At 36.6% G+C, this 22,652-nt stretch overlaps 1 protein-coding gene across 4 annotated transcripts in view; it reads right to left on the bottom strand.

Annotated features, from left to right (window-relative positions):
* slc26a5 (solute carrier family 26 member 5) overlaps window positions 1-22,652 on the bottom strand; it is a 153,497-nt gene that overhangs the window by 34,898 nt on the left and 95,947 nt on the right. For all 4 annotated transcript variants that reach the window (XM_039761007.1, XM_039761010.1, XM_039761009.1 and 1 more), the window contains 3 exons: window positions 9,207-9,391; window positions 7,692-7,856; window positions 5,098-5,250 (listed from right to left, as the gene is read on the bottom strand). In XM_039761007.1, the coding sequence (XP_039616941.1) occupies window positions 5,098-5,250; window positions 7,692-7,856; window positions 9,207-9,391 (503 nt within the window). The remainder of the gene's footprint in view (window positions 1-5,097; window positions 5,251-7,691; window positions 7,857-9,206; window positions 9,392-22,652) is intronic.

Here is a 22,652-nt window from a genome sequence, read left to right as displayed (position 1 = left end):
TTGTTGAAGATTATATTTTATGCTTATAGTAATACTGTAATGGTAATAGATATCTCAATTGTATTCCTCGTACACCACTGCTTTGGCTTGTTATATTTTGGACATGCTCAGTCTCTAGTTATGTCAGAGGACTGAGACTTTGTGCAGCCTCAAGTAGGGTGGCAAAATGGGGGGAGAAAGAGAGCAAACTATCTTTAATCTATCCTTTTAATCCTTATAAGTGCCAACGTAACAATAGGCTTCATGGCAATAACTCCTGGGAATATTGGAAATTATGGTCAAAGCTGTCTTATTTTCAGTTAAGACTACAAAATGACAACAAAAGTTCAGAAGCAAAGTCTCCAAGACCAGGCAGTTAACTTTGTGAGCTGGAATGTTAAAGGCCAGAATCACGCATTAAACAGAAAGAAAGCATTCACTCACATAAACACTTATTAAGCAAGGATCAGTTTTGGCTGCACAAAGACTGGACTGGCCAAATGTTCCATTCCAAAATGTTCCATTCCAGCTTTACAAAGAAAACTAGAGGTGTGGGAACTCTTATACATAGAACAGTCTCATTTGTAGCATCAGATGTAGTATCAGATCCTGAACGGAGATATGTGATTGTCATAGGTAATTTATTTAACTGTAAAGTGATTTTGATAAATATTTATGCACTCAATGTCAATTATAGGGAATTAATGCAAAATGTATTTGCATCCATTCCAAATGTGAACACTCATAAAATTACAATGGCTGGGGACTTTGTGTTTTAAATCCAGACCTAGATAGGTCTCCTGCCACAGGGGTGATGACATCTAACACTGCAAAGACAATTTCACAGTTTGTAACTGACCACAACTTATTAGACCCCTGGAGATTTCAAAACCCAAACTTAAGAGCATATTCCTTCTACTCACCAGTGCATCATTGTTACTCAAGAATTGATTATTTCTTTGAAGATAACAATTTCTTGCCTACGATTAAATCTTGTAAGTATGACACTATTATTATTTACAACCATGCCCCTTTGATTTTGGAGCTAAAATCATTATGCCTTACATGCTCATCTTGCAGATGGCGTCTTAACCCACTTTTATTAGCAGACGAGAACTGTACAGAATTTATATCCAAGCAAATCAATATTTTTTTTAGAGACAAAATACATCCTCAGAGGTTTCTGCAATTTCTGGAAACCATGAAGGTCTTCTTAAGAGGGCAGATTATCTCATCTCTTTCCCACAGAAATAAATTAAAAACCAAAAAGGTATCAGATCTAATCAGCGAGATTTACTGGAATAGATCAAGATCATGCCAGGTGTCCAGGTGAGGCACTTCATAGGAAAAGGCAGGCTCTGCATTCAGAACTCAACCTTTTAATAACTAAATAAACTGAACAACTCATATTTAAATCAAGACATTATTATGAACATGGAGAGAAAGCTAATAAAGATCTTAGCTCAACAAATCCACAAGTAAGAATTTCGCAATGCAATCCCAGCAATCACCAGCACAAATGGAGACAAAATCACTGACCATAAAAATTTAATGCACACATTTAGAGACTTCTTATAAATCCTTATATTCTACTAAGTTTAAAGAAGACAAGACACAATCTCTTATAAATCCTTATATTCTACTAAGTTTAAAGAAGACAAGACACAATCTAACGCATTACTGATACCACTAATAGAATCTTAGTGCAGAGAAATTGGATAAACCTCTGGCACTATCAGAATTACTAGAAGCTATAAACTCACTTCATATTGGGAAAGCAGCAGGCCCTGATGGCTACCATGCCAAATTTTATAAGAAATTATCAACTCAGCTAGTTCCCCTTCTATTAGCAACATTTACAGAAGCTAGAGAAAATAAAAATCTACCACAAACTTTTCGCCAAGCAATAATTATCATCTTTCCTAAACAAAATTAGGATAAGATACTTTCCAAAGTCCTAGCTAGAAGGATGGAGAAACTGCTGCCTTCGCTAATATCACAAGACCAAACTGGATTTATTAAAGGCAGACACTTAGCTTCCAATCTTTGACGCCTGTTTAATGTAATATATTCACCCGCAAAGACAAGCATTTAATATGGTCGAATGGAACTACCTTTTCACTACACTGGAGAAATTTTGGTTTGGCCTGAACATTTATGCATGGATCAAACTACTGTATAATAATCCAGAAGCTTCAGTTTGTATTAACGTCATTAATTCAGAATACTTTAAGCTAGAATGTGGTACCAGATAAAGATGCCCCTTGTCACCACTGCTTTTTACAAACGCCATTGAGCCACTGGCAATTCACTGTCAAAATGCTTATGAGATAAAGGGGATTATCAAAGAAGGTCTGGAACATAAAGTTTTTCTATATGCAGATGATATAGAACTGTATATATCAGATCCACAAAATACTGTGCCTGCAGTCCTAGCAGCACTAATAGAACTTCAAAAGATTTCTGGTCTCAGAATCAATTTGAATAAAAGTGTGTTCTTCCTTGTGAATTCTTAAGGATACAATATTAGATTGGACACCTTCCCCTTTACCATCACAGATCAGTTTAAATACCTAGGGGTAATCATCACAAGTAAACATAAAGCTCTTTATCAACAAAATTTTACCATCTTTATGGAAAAAATTAAGCAAAACTTGCATAGATGGTCAACCCTTCATTTCACATTAGCTGGAAGAATTAACATTGTTAAGATTAATATCTTTCCTGAGCTTCTCTTTATATTTCAAAACATTCCAATATACATTTTTTAAGAAATTAGATTCAAAACATAACCTCATTTATTTGGAATTCAAAACATCCATGTATCCAAAGGGTGAGCCTACAAAGACATTTGGTGGAAGTCGGCATCTACCTAACTTTCAATTTTATTATTGGGTAGCAAATATACAAGCTATAAAAACCTGTACATTGACACAAATAGATGAACATACACAGGCTTGGTCCACAATTGAAATAAAATCCTGCACTACTTTATACTTCTTCCTTTGTACCCCAATAAATACAAGTTATCGCCAATATACTAACAACCCAATTAAGCTTCATTCACTCAGAATATGTAGGAAGTATTTTAAGATAGAGAAGCTTTTATCTGTGGTACCTTTGCACGAGAACCACCTTCTTCCACCCTCTCAAACGTATGCGGTGTTTAATTTTTGGGAAACATTCGGGATTAAATCACTTAGAGATCTGTACATAGACAACGTCTTTGCATCCTACGAACAATTACACTCCAAATGTAACTTTCCAGCAGCACATTTCTTTCACTACCTTCAAATTAGAAACTTTGTTAAACAAAACCTGATCAATTTTCCTCATCTACCACCTACCCCTATGCTGGAAAAATACTGATCAGTCTTGAGGACTCAGACAGCATCTCTGTAATATATAAAATCATTTTACAGTCCCTCGCTTTCAAAGATCCAAGAGAACAGTGGGAAAAGGATCTCTCACTTAACATCTCAGAAAAGGAATGGAAAGTAGCAATGCACAGAATTATGCCATTATGCGCAATGCATAGAACTATTCAACTCATAATTATATATCAAGTACATCTCTCTCGTTTAAAATTGTCCAAAATGCTTCCAGGGCAAGATCCAACCTGCGAATGCTGCAATCAAGTTCCGGCCTCACTGGGCCACATGTTTTGGGCATGCAGCACATTAACATCATTCAGGACCAAACTCTTTAAATGCCTTTCTGACAGGAAAAAAATAAAAGTCACACATTTTACAATTCAGTGGAAGACAGAATAACAGAGGGGAAGTAATTATCCAATAATTCAAGACAAAGTATATTGCTAGTCAAAGTTCACCCTTACACATAAAACTGGAATGTTCACTTAATTAGCAACTTATGTTTTCCTTAGTCATTGATGCTCTAGTAGACTCTCATTGGCAGGGCAGTGTTCAGTAAGTTTTCCCTCAGCTCAAATTACATAAGGTAGCAGTAAAAATACTTCTCTCTGCTCAAAGAGAAGCTGACACTGCTTTTATTAGCTCTCACATAACAAGGGACAGCAAAATTGTTCTCTGGCTATGAGATCTTGTTCGAACCCAGGGTCCATCTTTTCCAGTTAGCCAGCAACTTTTACGGTTCAGTAACTGGGCTTTTAAGAATCCATTGTAATATCTTGTGTGTACAATATACAAATATTGCTCACACAATATGTAACATGTGGTCTTAAGATATTACTTGTATCCATAAAATATTATTTGCACAAGATTTAAAAAGTTTAAAAAACCTTTTTGGGACTACAGGGGCTCCATATAAGAAGAGGGGAAAAAAAAAACTTGCTTCAATGTGCTTCTTTAAATTTAAAGGACAATTCTTGAAAGTAGAGATTTCCTTAGGTGCTACTTTCAAATACGACTGTGAAGAACATGCACCTTCAGTTTCCATGTCTTAACAGTGAACAGGAAGCATGGGAACGATCTGCTGAATGAGTAGCGAAAGGCACACTACTGTGCGTTTGTTTTTGAATAATATGCAGCCTAGCCCATTCAAATGGCAGCTCATGGGCCACATGTGGCCCAGAAGCAATTTAATTGGTTCCGCAAAAAATGCAGAGAAATAAATAAATAAAAACACATTTCAGGAGCCTTTTAGCTTTTAGATATTATTCTTCGGGGTCTAATATATGTAGCAGTCAAGTGTACTAAAAACAAGCAGAATTATTATTGCGGTTTACTCTTTTCCATGTATTGACAATATAATTGCTACCACAAAATTTGAAGGTAATTAAGCACAATGCATGTAACAAAATATCTATGAAGGAAAGCAGAAGTAGTGTATGTATTTGCACAATATATGTTATAAGATGTTAAAACTAATATACATAAACATCAACACATTCATCAGTTCATTTATAGCCAAATGCCCAATTAAGAGTACTCCACATGTTAAAAAAAGAAAAGAAAAGAACTTAGCCTCTTCAATTTGTAGAAGCAGTAAAGACACTGGACTCCACCAAAATGCTTTATACAATGTGTAAAACAAATTAGTTATCAAAATGTCACTAGCATGTGAACATACATATTTAAAAATATAGTACTTATAATTAATTATTTACTGTCATATGGATTAAAAGATCATATTTACCACTATAATTTCCACTGGAATAGGAACTGGCAGCTTCTGTTTAAACCGGTCATTAATTTCTTTTACTGCCACAAGTAAAATTATACAAATTACACCCACAATAAGGGCAGCTACATTTGTTGTTTTAATATTTGACCCCAGTGCAACAACGCTCTGCAAAAAGAGGAGAGAGACAAAAATTAAAAGGAGTCATTTAATAAACACTGATGTTGATCTCAGCAATAACAAATTGTACCATGCTTAACAATGCCACTTCCAAGTAAATATCAGCCTCCACTATTATATTATCTTTTGGTACAAAAGAGCTGTGGAAAATCTGTACTGGTGGAGTTATTCAATCTCAAATACAGTGCTAATTCCTTTATGCATTCCTTATTTTTTTCTACACTTTCACACTCTCATTAATCTAGTTGTAATATGTGGAGTGCAGGTGTTGGAGATTTTTGGATATTTTGACTGAAACAAACATAAAATCTAAGTGTATTGAGTGCTACCACTTCTAGCACAAGATAACATTTTAGTCAAACTAAGTAACATTATGGTTTATGTATATAACCTTGAAAACACCAAACTAGAAAACATGTGTAAATCATACATTCAGCTGGAATTTAAAATAAACGCATTTTTAAATAAACATTCTAGTTTAGATCTAACATTTGTATGCAATAGCATGGAGACCCCAGAAACTTGCTTTCCTGAATGTCTAAGTAAAAAGCAGTTAAATTAATGTCTTCAGTGTACAACATTAAACATGATTTCTGCGCATAAGAATTTACAATTACATGTACTACTCATTTCCTGAATTTAATGGATTTAAAAAAAAAATAAAACTGTGACTGTTGTATGTTCAAAGGTATTGGCATCTAATTAATCATAAGTTAGTAACAGCTTCCAAACATTTTTTGTAATTAGGTAAGAATGGGTCTCTCTCTTCTTGCTCAAACAACTTTTTTACACTCTTACTTTTAGAACTTAAGGTGTGATTTTCATCCAAAAACTTATTTTTTGTGTTATTCTAAGTACTTCATGATTGATATTGAGATATAGTTTAAGTACTTGTCTTGATAAATTATTCAGCTTTTTTCAGGTTGAACTTCTTCATTGACCCTGTTCATCAACACCTCCTAGAAAGTGGGTGAACCCATACTTCCATCCACCTTGGTTGGTAAGACGCGTTTTCCTTCACATGCTCCACCTGCTTTTGTTTTATTTCTCCAAATAATGTATATCTTTTGCAGTAATGTTCAAAAACAAATTTTTGTTGATTTATCATTACACAATACTATGGAGGGAAAATGTTCAGTTTTATTTAAGTATTGTTTTGCATACTTCAGACAGTGACCTTTGTGATGAGCTCATAATTAGTTTCCTTTTTCAGCTCTCCCATGAAGGTAATTTTTTGTACAAGCAACACTGTACTGTGGACCTATAAACAACTACTGTGGTGTGAGCTATACACTCCTGCAGGTGTTTTGTTGTGATATGTGGGCTCTGCTTTACATATATGACAAGTTTACAAGCAGGTTCATCAGCTTTTTCGGAGTCTTCCAGAGCTTTCCTTAATATCAACACTTACCCCTTAACTTCAAATTTATTAAGGAGGTTTTTGACAGTGGAACTTCCAGGATGGAAAAATTACAATACTTCTGGATGGCCTTCCCCCAAATTTTTGAGTTTATTATCCTGGCTTTTAAAGCTTCAGTTAGCTGCTTAGGGGAACCCCTTATCATGCGAGTCAGCACATGCCTTATTCACTGCTGAATCTTGTTACATCTGTTCCATTCAGCAAAAGTATCAAACGTGAATTAAAATGTACAGAAATAACTGTTTATTTTTATATTCTGCAGAGGCTGTGTTAACTATAGGTTTCAATTAATCTCTTAAGAGAAAAGACATTTGGCCTGGGTCCAAAAAACATTTGCTTACTGCTGTACTTAACAATTTGTATAGGTTTACGCTGCCTTTTTTTCCATTTTTAAGACATTCCTTGAGTCAAGCAATTATTATAAGTTCACCTTGATGTCACTGTATAATATGCATCCTGGTATTTACCCGCACATTGTGCTAATGTAGTTTTTGTTTGATGCAGGCATATTCTTATATTCTTGCAAATAAATAGCACCCACATAACCAACATGAGAAAAATATAATGCAACATAATGAAACCATATTTTATAAGCTTCATTATTTTCGGAGCACATGACAGAAATTATAGTCAGATATAAACAGAAATACATGCTTTGCCAGTCTGAAAGTAGGGAGCAGTTACAAATGACAACACTACTGCAAACTTTTCATTCCTGATATTTTCAATTGTAAATGTGTGGTTTTCATATTTATCACTATATGAAATGCTCTACATTGTATTCCATTTGTTATTATTTTACAAAACGCAGTTGACAAAAAATATAACGTAAGGTGGACAATTTACAGTGAAAAGACTGCAGGCCAATGAAAGGTAAAGAATTTATAAAGGCATAAACAGAAATGAGAAACAACTGTTTCTTCTCCTCATCTTTACCAAGGAAACTGCCACTTAAAGTGATTCTTTACTTTCAAATGTTATAATATATTTTGAACAAAGTAATACTCACATATATAGCAGAGAAAGGTCCACTGAACCGACTTGTTTTTATTCCAAAGAGGTACTTTAACTGAGATAGAAGGACATGCATAGAAGCAGCAGTTGTAAATCCACGCACCAGAGGCTCCGTCAAATAAATGGCAACAAAACCAAATCGAAGTAAGCCAAGACAAAACTGAAACAGATAATTCAGAAGGTTATCAGGGGAGTCCACATTTTTAAATCACTGTGTAGAAGATTAACTATAAACATAAAAAGCATTTCACATTATGTAAAGCTCATGTAGTTAACTTATGGGTACCTTGATGCAATCGTTTTGTTCACCCACTGAATTAAAGCTGAAAGTCTGCACTTCAACTGCATCTGAGTTGTTTCATTTAAAATTCATTGTGGTAATGTACAGAACCAAAATTAGAAAAAAGTTGTCTCTGTCCAAATATTTATGGACCTAACTGTATATTCATCCACCTATTATCAAACACATTTAATTCAGTTTAGTTAGGACTGCCAAGCTCAGACCTATGGTGGCACAGTGGTAGCGCTGCTGCCTTGCAGTTAGAAGACCTGGGTTTGTTTCCCGGGTCCTCCCTCTGTGGAGTTTGCATGTTCTTCCCGTGTCCGTGTGGGTTTCCTCCCACAGTCCAAAGACATGCAGGTTAGGTGCACTGGAGAACCTAAATTGTCTTTGGTGTGTGTGTGCCCTGCGGAGGGCTGGCACCCTGCCTGAGGTTTGTTTTTTGCCTTTTGGTTGGGATTAGCTCCAGCAGACCCCCGTGACCGTGTAGTTAGGATATAGCAGGTTGGATAATGGATGGATGGATGGATGGAAGATCAGACCTCATCATAGTAGAATCAGGTGCAAAGAACCAAACCTGGGTGGCACTGATCATCATAGGGCACAATCATGTAAAGGCCCACACTCAGATTAATTGGCAGCTATTAACTGAGCCTGTATGTCCAAATATGTTGGCAATTAATCTAGCATTCATGTCTTTAAAGTAGAAATAGGGGTATTAAAATCATAAAAAAATCATGTATACTAAGTACTGAACACATCAAATTAACAAATCTAAAGGTGCAATTACATTACTGATCTGTAGTTAAATATTGAATATAGAAATTGATTAAGAATGTTGATACAATAACAATAGTATGGAAATTATTTGAAATCTCTCAAAGGTTTACATTTTTTAAGATTTTGAAACTGCAGAAAAAAGTAGGCCAAGCAGCAGTCAATGATTTAAACCCCAAGGCTTACATTTCAGTTTCTGTCTGTTACTCACCATATGACCTTCACTGCAAGTCTAAACAAATGGCTGGGCTTCTACTGTGAAAAACATCAGTGACAATTTGTAACATTTCCTTATCTTGTAAGTCACCTTTGATAAAGGTGTCAGTCAACTGTAAAATATTTGTGTGTTTTTTGTTGTTTCTTTAAACAACTATCAATGTAGAGTTGGAAGAGATGCTTTCTTAAAACAAACAAAATTTTGTTTAATTATGCTCATATTGGTTGCCTTCTTACCTGAATCAATCCAGCTAACAAGGTAACACCTGCTGCTATTTTAACTCTCATTGCATCACGAGCTTCTGTTCTAGCTTGCAGGACAGTGGCATCAGTATCATTACCAGCTGTAATATCAAACATTGCATCTGGAGCTTCACGTACCACGACGCCTCCAATCATTAAACTGATCACAGCAAATGTACCTTAATGGAGAAAATAGAACAATTTTATTCCGTTACAATTCTAAATAAAAATTTTAAGAATTAGAAAAAAGAAAAAAAAAAAAAATCAGAACTTACTATGAGCTAAAACCCATCCATGGCAAACTATTTATAATGTGCCACAAACTCATTTAATCAGAAAAATTAAACAAAACATTATCTTGTATACAGTTATATTTATACTTTTAACACCAACGTGAGAATTATTTTTAGTCTGTCGCTGATAATTTGAAATAGCACATACCCTGCGGAGAAAGATCCTTTTGGATGTTTGTATCAGTGATCTTATTCCTTCAGTCATTACCCAAAGCTCACGATCATTGGTTAAGGTAGGGATGAAGACTGACTGGTAAATCAAGACCTTTGCCTTCTAGCACAGCATTTTCTTCACCTCTACAGATCTGTGTAGCAACCATACTGCACTTGTTGCCACTATCCCTATGTTGATCTTACCATTCCTTTTCCCTTACTCATAAACAAGACCATTAGGTACTTAAACCTCTCCATTTGAAGCACTAACTTATCACCTCAACTTTTTTTTTTTAATTTTATTAATTTTATTGTAATCATTCCATACAAATCAATTATTACAAAAAGTAGAATTGAGAGCAAATCGACCCCCACCCCTGAGAGAGAGAGCAAGGCCAACAGAGTAAAACTTAAGGCTTGTAAACATACCTAAATTGATGAGTTTGATAAGCCAATAGAGATGAATGTAGAAGAAAAAGAAATACAGGAATAATTACTTCCTCTGTGCTTTAAGAGCTTATTCTAAAATATTACTGATTAGATCCTGCCATGTTTTGAAAAAAAATCTGTACAGATCCTCTGAGTATTTGATTTTTTTCCAATTTCAAATTGTATAAAACATTGGTTTCCCACTGACTTAAAAGAGGAGAGTTAGGATTCTTCCAGTTTAGCAAAATAAGTCTGCGTGCCAAAAGTGTAGTGAATGCAATCACAGTTTGTCCTTCTCCACTTTAAACCCATCTGGAAGAACACCAAACACAGCTGTTAGTGGATTAGGAGCGATTGTGACACCAAGGCTGTCTGAAAGGTAATTAAAAATTTTGGTGCAAAATGACGTTAATTTGGTGCAGGCCCAAAATATGTGACCCAGTGAGGCTGGGACTTGATTGCAGTGTCCGCAGGTTGGATCTTGCCCTGGAAACATTTTGGAGAGTTTTAGGCAAGACAGATGTGCTCGATATATAATTTTGAGTTGAATAATTGTATGCTTTGCACATATAGAGCTCGAGTGAATTATCTGCATTGCTATTTTCCACTCCTTTTCTGATATATTATTTGAGAGATCTTTTTCCCAGTGTCCTCTTGGATCTTTGAAAGGGAGAAACTGTAAAATAAATTTTATATATTGCAGAGATGGTGTCTCAGTCCTTGAAATTGAGCAATATTTTTTTCCAGCGTGGACGAGGGTGCAAGATGAGGAAAATCGGGCAGGTTCTGTTTAACAAAGTTCCTAATTTGAAGACAGTGAAAGAAATGTGCAGCTGGAATGTTAAATTTAGATTGTAATTGTTCATAGGATGCAAAGATGTTGTCTATATAAAGATCTCTAAGCAAGTTAATCCCAAATTTTTTCCAGATATTAAAAATTGCATGTGTTTGTGAAGGCTGAAAGAGGTGGTTCTCTTGCAGAGGTGCCACGGATAAAAGCTTCCCCATCTTAAAATGCTTTCTACATTGATTCCGTATTCTGAGTGAGTGAAGCACAATTGGGTTATTGGTATACTGCCAATAACTTGCATTTACTCGGGCACACAGCAAGGGGTAGAGCCATGCCACCTTGTGCCTTTTGTCTTTGTAGGGTCTCTCTTTGGATATGTGGATGTTTTGAGTTCCAAATAAATTAGGTTATTGTTGAATCTAATTGCTTAAAATGATTTATTAATGTACAGTATATTGGAATGTTTTGAAATAAAAATGCTTAGGAAGAATATCCATCTTAACAGTGTTAATTCTTCCAGCTAGAGTGAGATGAAGGTTTGACCATCTATGCAAGTCTTGCTTAATTTTTTCCATGCAGACGGCAAAATTTTGTTGATAAAGAGCTTTATGTTTACTTGTGATGTTTACCCCGAGGTATTTAAACTGATCTGCAATTATAAAAAGGTAGGGTGTCTAATTTAATATATGCTTGAGAATTCACTGGAAAAAGTACACTTTCATTCAGATTAATTCTGAGACCAGAGATCTTTTGAAATTCTGTAAGTGCTATAAAGACTACAGGCACAGACTTTTGTGGGTCTGATATATACAGTACCATATCATCTGCATAGAGAGACATTTTCTGTTCCAGTCCCTCTCTGATAATCCCATTTATCTGATCAGCATTTCAACAGTGTATTGCCAGTGGTTCAATGGAGTGGGCATCCTTGTCTGGTACCACGTTCTAGTTTAAAAGAAGTCTGAACAAATGTTGTTGATACAAACTTAAGCTTCTGGATTGGTAAACAATAGTTTGATCCATGCACAAATGTTCAGGCCAAACCCAAATTTCTCTAATGTAGTAAAAAGAGTATTTACATTCAATCATGCCAAATGCTTTTTCTGCATCCAATGATAATATTTCTGGGGTGTTTGACTTAGTTGGTGAGTATATTACATTAAATAGGCATTGAAGATTTGAAGATAAGTGCCGACCCTTAATAAATCCAGTAAATATATAAATCCAATCTTGTGATATTATCGAAGGGAGCACTTTCTCCATCCTTTTAGCTATGATTTTTGAGAGTATTTTAACATCATTATTCAAAAGTGAAATTGGTCTGTATGATGCACATTGTAATAAGTCCTTATTTTGTTTAGGAAAAACTGTGATTAATGCTTGGAAGAGTTTGATTGTCTCAGGCTTCTGTAAATGTTGCTAATAGGAGGGGAGCTAGCTGAGCGGTGAATTTCTTATAAAATTCTGCAGGGTAGCCATCAGGGCCTGCTGCGTTCCCGCCTTGAAGTGACTTTTTAGCATCTAGTAATTCTGATAACACCAGAGGTTTATCGAGTTCCTCCACACTAAAAGTGTCTATTTGTGGTATCTGTAATCCATCCACCCATCCATCACGGGGGTCTGCTGGAGCCAATCCCAGCCAACACAGGGCTCAAGGCAGGAACCAATCCCAGGCAGGGTGCCAACCCACCGCAGTGTATCTGTAATGTATCCAGAAATGCATTAGATTGTGTGTTGTCTTCTTTAAACTCAGTAGAATAAAAAGGATTTACAGTAGTCTCTAAATGTGTGCATTATATTTCTGTGGTCGATGATTTTGTCTCCGTTAGTGTTGGTGATTACAGGGATTGCGTTGCTGACTTCTTGCTTGTGAATTTGTTGAGCTAAAAGCTTATTAACTTTCTCTCCGTGTTCATAGTAATGATGTCTGGATTTATAAATTAGTTGTTCAGTTTCTTTAGTTGTCAAAAGGTTTAGTTCTGAATGCAGAGCCTGTCTTTTCCTATGTAGAGCCTCGCTTGGAAGCCTGACATGCTCATCTATTCTAGTAATTTCGCTTCTTAGCTCTGATACTTTCTTGGTTTCTAATTTATTTCGGTGGGAAAGATATGAAATAATCTGTCCTCTTAAGAAGGCCTTAAGAATTTCCCCAGAGTATTCCTGCAGAAATCTCTGAGGATGTATTTGTCTCTAGGAAGATACTGATTGGTTTGGATATGAATTCTGTACAATTCTCATCTGCTAATAGAAGCGGGTTGAGACACCATCTGTGAGGTGAGTGTGTAAGGCATAATGACTTTCTGCTTTCGTGTACCGTAGGTGAGGCTGTGGGCTTATTGCACGGACTGCAAGGCCTTTTCCAGTTTCAGATGATCTTCTCCAATCGGCAAGCTATCGTGACCTGCATCACTCACACTCGTACATTTGCTCCCCATTTCGCTCTCAGCCGGAGACAATGTAGTGGACCGTGGTCCCGAGGAGTCTGGGCTTTCGCCCATCTGATCCAGGTCAGTCTCTAAAAGGCCGTATCTTGAGCTTGAACTTGGGCTTGACGATCTGAGCTTGGATGTAGGTTTAGTTTTCGTTTCTTTCTGAACCCATTTCTTGTTGGTCATGTTTATATATGCTTGCATATACTGTAGTAGTGCCCCTCAGGTTGGATAAATACAGGATCTCTCAGGATAATAAGAGAATATAAAAAATAACACCGCTGCTAGCAGAGTTCCGCTTCAGACATCCATCTCTTGCAACGGATGAGACCAAAAATCACCTCAACTCTTAAGTGTCAACTTCATGCCACTACTGCTGTCAGGAAAGAGAACAGAATAAATGCACTGCTTAATGACAGCAGAAAGACTGCAATGGTAAAATTCCCCTCTAGTTGCTAAACTGTTGTATCTCCTGCTTATAATATTCCACTTTGTACAAAAAAAACAAAAAAAAAAAGCACACATTCTTTGCATATATTACACCATGCTAATGACTTCATAGCAGGATTTTGTGTGCCCCATATATCATCAGTACTGATATTCCTAAAGAGAGAATAGATTGTCCTTTTCCTTCAATTCTGCCTTCAGTGAAAATTTTATGTTTGATCTATTTTTCTTTTCCATGTTCACTGTTGATGGCAACATGAATAAATGTACCCTTTAAAAGCGTTTAATGGTTTAGGCTAATTGCAAAGAATGTGCATTTATATCCAATTATCAAAATACCCGCGCTTCACAGCGGCAAAGTACTGCCTTAAAATTTTTATTAAGAAGAAAATTAAACCTTTTTAAACTGAGGGAAAATATACCAATAATTATTTGTTAAGGATCTCTTTGTATACCACATTGTGAGTTCGGCGCTCCGGTTGTAATATGACCAAGCTGTGCGCTGAGCTTACTCTTGAGCATGCAATGTACAGTTGGCCATGCGAACAGTCATCTTGTTTCAAATCTCACAGCTTGGATTGCTGCCGTCATAAACGGTTCGAGTTTCATGGTTTGTTTCAATTACAACATTATTTGTAGGACTTGTGTTGAAGAGACATTCGGCATCTGTCAAGCGTTGTAAGTATACAACCGGTTTCATCGAAATCTTCACATCTAGCTCTTGAGAGTTTAAACATTCATAAACATCAAAGTGTCCACTACTGAAATCGTCACCTATCAATTTAAGATGTTTAAGAGGCATTGGCGGTTGTCGAAAGGTGTAAAATATTTGGCCATTTCGGTACACTTGAAAGCGACAATCGAACAATTCAGCGGCAGCCATCAACTCGCATGCAGATGCATAGGTGAAAGGCTTAAGCATTTCACTCTTATAGTGCTCCTGTGTAGTATAATTATCTCCTGTACCGTCATCAGTCCACACCTTGAACCTGTCCCAGTCATTCAATACATAAGACACAATGTTCCTTCTGATATCAAGAGTGAGACGGATATGGCCGTGCAATATGTAACAAAGAGAATGGAAAAGGTAGGTGCCATCTCCGCGCATGACAGTTCTTTGATCGATGTTGATCACCTCGATAGACATGTTAATGGGGGTACGGTTGGAATGATAAAGAAAACAGGTACCTGAACAATGTAAAGTAAGTCTAAAATACCTACACAATAACTATAATCGTAATAAACGAACAATAAAACAGCAGAGAAGCCATGGATTAAATAAAAAGGCTGTAGTTATCAGCAGGGAGACGTGAATCCCGTGGCGAAACAAGGATGGGAATGCAGAGACTGGAGCGACGGACGGCCTTATATAGGCAGGCAGCCAACAACGTGGGAGGCGTTTGGATGGGGGACCCAACACCCCCTCACACGGTGACCGAGCTGCAGGCTGTGGACGTATATATGTACGTAAGTAGGATTCAGTTAGCGTTGGGAACCCGCATACCAAATTTCTTGAAGATGGGCCCATAAGTAACAAAGACTGTTGAAAAACTCAATATGGCGGCTGACAGTGGCATCATACCACCGAAATAAGTACCAAATTTCAGCCTTCTACCTACATGGGAAGTTGGAGAATTAGTGACGTTAGAAAGTTCAATATAGCGGCTGACAGTGGCGTCATACCACGAAAATAAGTACGCACATTGGTTTCGGTTAGCGCAGGGAGGTCACTTACCAAATTTCGTGAAGAGGGGGCCATGAATACGAAAGTTCAACATGGCGGACGTTGTTGACGGTTATGACCGTTACGCGTAGAATTTCGAAATGAAACCTGCTTAACTTTTGTAAGTAAGCTGTAAGGAATGAGCCTGCAAAATTTCAGCCTTCTACCTACATGGGAAGTTGGAGAATTAGTGACGTTGGAAAGTTCAATATGGCGGCCGACATGGGCGTCATACCATCGAAATAAGTACATACATCGGTTTCGGTTAGCGCAGGGAAGCCGCCTAACCAAATTTCGTGAGGATGGGGCCATAAACAAGAAAGTTCAAGATGGCAGAAGTTATCGACCGTTATGACCGTTGTGTAGAATGTCGAAATGAAACCTGCTTAACTTTTGTAAGTAAGCTGTAAGGAATAAGCCTGCCAAATTTCAGCCTTCTACCTACACAGGAAGTTGGAGAATTAGTGATGAGTGAGTGAGTGTGGGCTTTGCCTTTTATTAGTACAGATAAATGAATTTATTTACCTAAAGGCACACATGACTAAAAAAGAAAAAAAAAAAAAAGATTTTATACACAGCTTTACAGAAACCTTGGTAGTTGTTTGTAAGCAGATGATTTAGGTATAGAAATGTGCTTATTTCTGAATAAGTTTGACAAATGAGGTGCAGTAATCACAAACATAATTGGTCTACAGATAGCAAAGCTGGCCAAAACCACAATACCCCACATTATCCAATGTATTTAGTTGGGTATGCAGGTCCTCTTGTCAAGGGAAGAATATTCTTTCAGAGTAGAGATTATTTCCAGTTGGTGGAAGTATGAATATTAAATATTTACCATAACGGCACAGACCTGCTGACTCCTGCATTTAACTGCGAGTATTTTTGAGCCTCCCCAAGGTCAAATCTAAAAAGAAAATCTGGTGAAACAGTCACTACCAGGTAGATTGGCATCATTTAATTAAGATTATTACTGTCGAATGATAAAACACATATTGTTAAAAAAAAATACTTCATAAAACTTCCCAAACAAGGGAGAAGGAATATCTTTCTAATATTGCCCCAATCTTTTTCTTAACACTACGGGGCTCCGCCCCATGCTCGCTTCGCTCACTTACCCCTGGGTTTGGTTTACCAGATATACAACTTAAAGAGATTGTTAATCTTCATGGGAATTGTTACATATGCATTATTTTCACGTTTGCTTTAAAACTTTTGAAAAAAACAATGCTTATCCTTTATTTCCGGCCTTGGGCATGGTTAACTCTCTCTCGCAGGACGCATAACATTGCTCGCGTTGTGAAAGGGGGGTAGCTGAACACAAGCTAAGGAGATGCCATAGGATCATCTGCTGTCTTTCTGCTGCTGCTGCCAAGCTGCATGTTCTATTTGTTGCACTGCGCGTTGATCATTTAAAAGCCTGTACAGCAACTGTCCTTTTGCCACTTCGTGTCTCTACCGCTTGCAATGTGAAGGTGGGGTGGGGCCTGAACGTACGCTAAGGAGAAGCGGTCGGATCATCTGCTGGCTCGCTGCGTGTTCTGCTTGTTGTTGTTTTAAGAGCTGGCAGCACATGAAGTGCGTCTATCAAAAGCATTCCAACAACTGCTTGGTTAGATGTCCATGAACTTGTTTTAAATGTTATCTCACTGCCTTGTCTTCCATAACGTTAAAAAGTGTCTCTCGTGGAAAGTCAAATTGTCTTCCGAGAAGATCACGTCGTTTCCCTAGTCTCCCTCCCAAGATTTTTTTTTATAATAGAGAGAGATGATGAATGGACAGATCCCAAGTGGTTATTATTACTACTTCAAAGCTCTAGTTGACTTGTTTTACTGAACATTCTGGCCTCAAAGCCAACTGCATGGAGTTTGCACCTTTTACCAGGATATGCTTGGGTTATATAATAGATCAGTCAAGGTTGGTACCTTTTTTATAAGACAATGCTGTGATACCCACAACAAAAAAAAAATGGAATAGTTAGGTACTGAGAACAAATAGTAGGATGATGTAGTAACTAATTTAAGTTAAGATTATACACAAGTGTTACACACAGTGGATAATAAAAACTTTATTTGCCGGGGTTAAAATTTGCTGATGGTTTATGCACACAAGTGATTGCTGAACACATTTTTTTTTTTTTAAACAAAAAATCAAAAGTGAGGCTCACAAGTAAAAGGCAGCATAGAACAATTTTTAACTCACTACCTGATCACTAGCATGTTGACACAAAGGTTTCTAAATCAGTACGCTCCAGTGTTTACACTTACACCCAAATATGTTCTTTTCTGCTTCATTTCCATTTGCATGGCTGTGCACACTTGAAAATGTACAGAATATATTTTAAACACATGTTCTTATATTTCATTACTATATTGTAAGCTCTTCTTAATTTTGGTATTTTAGTTTGGAAGCACTAGGACATAAGTAACAGTGTGTACAGTTTTTAGGTTATTGAACACTTAAGCTTATTATTCAAAATTGATGGTAGTTGAGGGAAACTTGAATCGAAATAGTTGTTTGTCAGTAGGTCATCCAGAAGTTTTAAACTCCATGGTGATGCAAAAACCTCTGAAAACTAAACTCGCTGTTAATGTGAAGTGTATGCCTATTAGAAATTCAACTTTCACTTGAACAAGTCTGAGAATAATTCATTATTACTAGTTAAAGTCTTCCCAGCTTGTAAGCCTGCATATAATGAAGGGCAGCAAAATTTTCCATTGCTTTATTTTAAAAGTCAGATAAATACTATAAACAGATAATAGCAGGTCAGAAATGACATCTCCTATGGACATAAAACATTTAACAAGCTTATTTTACATTGAACAAGCTTATTTTACTTAGAAAGGAGCTACACAGAATCAGGAAGAACAGGTTACACAAGATCTAACTGATCTGAATAAAAAAACCACTAACACTGTTCAAATATACTTTATTTATATCATATCTGAAATCATAATTAATGGATTAATAAAAAATAAAAATATAATTGGCTCAATGATCACTGACTATTATTCAGGAAGCTAATACAACATGACAATATATTAAACTCTAAAGCTTAATTTCATTCTTGCATCCATTTAATGGACCTAGTATGTTCTCTTTAATGTTTACTGGAACAAAACCCTGCAGCCAGTGCTGAAATTGCAATGTAACCAAGAGCTCTGGCCACTGAAGTGGAACTAAGGCCCCATACACACTAATTCATTTTTATTTAAAGCTATAGACATCTGTCTCTGTTTTCGCCTTTTGGCCACACTGCTCTAATCTATCTATGAAAATTAAAACTTCTCTCCAAAGCTGTGTATCTCTGAAAACATCAGCGAGGCAGTTTAGTGTGGACGGGCAGAAGTGCAAATTTCTGAGAACGCCTAATACATTGTGCTCTGGTTGTTTCATGCTTATTACATGGCTCTTCCCCAATTGGATCCTGCTCATTTACAACATCTCATTCCCCGATTGGATTTACTCCCTTTATGGAGGAAACATTTACATTTGTATTACATTTACTTATTTGGCAGAGACCTTTATCCAAGCAGACTTACAACATCTGAGATACAATTGGTTACATTTTGTTTGTTTTTCCAATTGAAACACTGGTGGGTGAAGTGATTTGCTCAGGGTCACACAGTGTCAGTGGTGGGATTTGAACCCACAATCTCAGAGTTTGAGGTCCAAAGCCTTAACCAACATAGCAGGCCTGGAACAGTTGCTTTCCAATGCACTTGTTGCACTGCCCACCTGGATTCTTCTAAAGGATGTTGTGTGATTTTTAGAAATCACGGTCAAGTGAATACTCACACTGCATTATATATTACCAGTCATATATGTGCTCAAACTGCAGAAGCACATTTGTTCGGAATGACAAGCCATTATGTTGGTGCTCAGAACATACATGTATGATTTACATTCTGGTTGCTGTACAATGAATTTCAGGAAATTTGATCCAAAAATCAGGAAATAGCTTGTAAGACTCCTTACACTGAAAAACATTGACCCGAAATTTCTGACAGGGCAAAAAACCTCGGGATAGCCTATTAGTCATGTGCATTCAGGTTTAAAATCTTGAAGCTTAAATTCAGGCCTTCTCAGAAAATGCAAATTGAGTTTAAAATAGGGATCTAGGAGTTATTTGTTATTTAGTAAGGTTATGTTAAATTGACAGAAGTATTTTCTTAGTTATGTGAAAATGGTTGCCTCAATATTAATGTATAGTCTATGGGAGATTCTATTATAACCCACACAAGCTAAATTGAAATGGAATAGTCTATTGTCCCTCCAACTACAAATTAGTCCCAGTCTGTGATCTGCCTTGCAGTTGATAAGGCATGGAGGGTAAACAGTTTTCAAAATTATATTGAAACTATTGAACATTTCTTACTTATAGAATGTACTGAATGTATTAAGTAAAGCATATGTAAGTTTTCCATTCAGAAATAACACAACTTTTAAGTACAGTTTAACAAGAAAAAAAAAACTAAGAAGAAATAGTTTTTCCTTTTATTCCTTTTATATGTAATAACTCTATTTTTGTGTGAACTGTTTTGTTTCGAATTTTCACTAAGCCAGTTTAAAATGAACTTTATTGAACTAAGAAATTTCCTTTGCTACACGTTTGACTCGTGCTGCATCCTACCCTGCCATCTCAGTAGCTGCCAGATGTTAAGAACCTGGGAAAGACACTGTTATAAGGCCCCCTACCCAAAAAAAAAAAAAAAAAAGGGCACATTGTATGCTGGGTATAAACCACTTACTTTAACACGAGTTTCTGATGGTTTTAGTATGAACAAAAATACTTTTGCAAACAATGTGAAAATGCTAGTGAGGACAAAGATCATTTTTGTTTAAAACTAAAAAAAAAACAAAAAAAACAGTGTAGGTGTGTTCTGTATTTCTGTTGGTCAATACTGGCTGTGACCAGATTTGGACATTCTGTAGTAGTCCCTGAATCCAGAGCAGACATTAGTGCAGATCAGATTAGTCAGGAAGAGTAGTAACAAGTAAAATAATAAAAAAGGGATATGAAAAAACGTAGTATCAAATAACAAAAAACACCTAACCCCCCACTGGATCTTCCCATATTTGTCTGACATCACTTTCATTCAATATAATCAATACTCACGTTCCTACCTCTTTGCGCACCTTTTCCCAAAAATACTAGCCTCGTCGTACACTACAACAGGTGAGCCCTCGAGGCAGTGTTCCACTCTTAACTACAAAGCTCATCTGACTGAGGAGTTGGAGGCCCATTCAATTTTTTTTTGTGGGAGTACTTCTGGGTTTACTTCAACTCACCATAAAATACTTTAGGTCATGTTTTTTTCTCTCACATATATCCTGGCAAACATCACAGTACACAGACGTTTCTGTAGGAATTTAAATACCACAGCAGGGAAACTCTGTTGCCTACTAGCAGTAATGGGAAGAAGTTGGAGCCTCTAGAGCTTCTCCCCAGCCAGAAACATGCCTGTATGTGTACTACCATACACTCCCCCACCCCCAATCTACTTATTTTCCCTCATATGGAAGTACTAGGGGGCATTGCTCCCTGCTCGTTTTGCACGCCAACCCCTGTTTTTGATTCTCTGGATACACACTTTTAAGATTTTTTTTTCCCTTTGAATTTTTGTTATTTCATTAGTTTCACTTTTATTTCAGAACTTCTGTAAAAACAATATTTGGAATATTTCAAGTCCCAATATGCCAAATCTTTTAAACGAGGTCAGTAAGACATGTGTTTAATGACTTTTTAACCATAATTCAGGAAAGGTTTCTCAGTTTGGAATTTCAGCACAGACAACGATCTACATCATCATACAGTTAATTTTTTTTTGTAAAGTAACCAATAAATGCAAGCGAGGTAAACCCCATTTTTGAAATTCTCTGACTTAAACTTCAAAGCCTTACAATATTTACATACTTCCGACATATCACCTATGTCCATATATTCGATCTCTATTCGCCTTCTCATTATTTCTCCGAGATATAATTTCTCTTTGTTTGCACTAATGCGAGGTTTACTTTCTTTGTTTTGACACTGTCATTTTCTACTTTCATATTCTGTATCTTGCTCTGCATGTGTTTCATGCCTACTCCCCAAGTTTCTCTGGCACTCTGTCACTTGATCAACTTCCTTTTATTGATTATATCACTGTTTAAACCAACAAATAGTACGTTTTTCTTTGCCTCCACTTGGTATTCGCTGAAATTCTTCTATATTTTCACTTGCTTTTCCCATTGTCTTTTCACAGAAGGCTGAGCTTTAGGGCCACTTGTTCCAGGCTGATAATTACTTTCCTTATTTTCTGAATTTGCACCTAGATTATTCTTTCTTTTTTTCTCTCCAATGCTTTTGAGTCTCTTTTCTCCACGCCGCTTTCTTTTTTGCTTAAGTCATCTATGTTTCATTTATAACGTATTGTTCTTATTTGCTTTATATGCACGGAGAACCCTGGATCTGTGTGTGCTCAAAGCCTTTGCACGACTGAGTGTTTTGCTGCCCGTGGTCTTATTTGATATTGGTTGTAAGTAGGGCGTGACTTGCAAGAATCTCATGTTCTATATTCCCGCGAGACAGTCCTCGGTCAATCTCTTGGCACAAAGTCTCATGTTTAAGGTCCCCGCGAGACGTTCCGACGCCAATCTCTTTCGTCTCACGGTCTTTTAAGTTTCTTCCGTAATCTTCATGTGAAGATCATGTCTCGTCGCCCTAGTGTTTCTGTTCAGGATTTTTTTTTATAATACAGGTGCCGGTCATAAAATTAGAATATCATGACAAAGTTGATTTATTTCAGTAATTCCATTCAAAAAGTGAAACTTGTATATTATATTCATTCATTACACACAGACTGATATATTTCAAATATTTATTTCTTTTAATTTTGATGATTATAACTGACAACTAATGAAAGTCCCAAATTCAGTATCTCGGAAAATTAGAATATTGTGAAAAGGTTCACTATTGAAGACACCTGGTGCCACACTCTAATCAGCTAATTAACTCAAAACACCTGCAAAAGCCTTTAAATAGTCTCTCAGTCTAGTTCTGTAGGCTACACAATCATGGGGAAGACTGCTGACTTGACAGTTGTCCAAAAGACGACCATGGACACCTTGCACAAGGAGGGCAAGACACAAAAGGTCATTGCTAAACAGACTGGCTGTTCACAGAGCTCTGTA

This window comes from Polypterus senegalus, chromosome 8 (genome assembly GCF_016835505.1).
Source record: "Polypterus senegalus isolate Bchr_013 chromosome 8, ASM1683550v1, whole genome shotgun sequence".
NCBI classification, from domain to species: domain Eukaryota; kingdom Metazoa; phylum Chordata; class Cladistia; order Polypteriformes; family Polypteridae; genus Polypterus; species Polypterus senegalus.
Note: the sequence above shows the minus strand (reverse complement) of the source record. Positions and strands in the feature narration are given on the sequence as shown.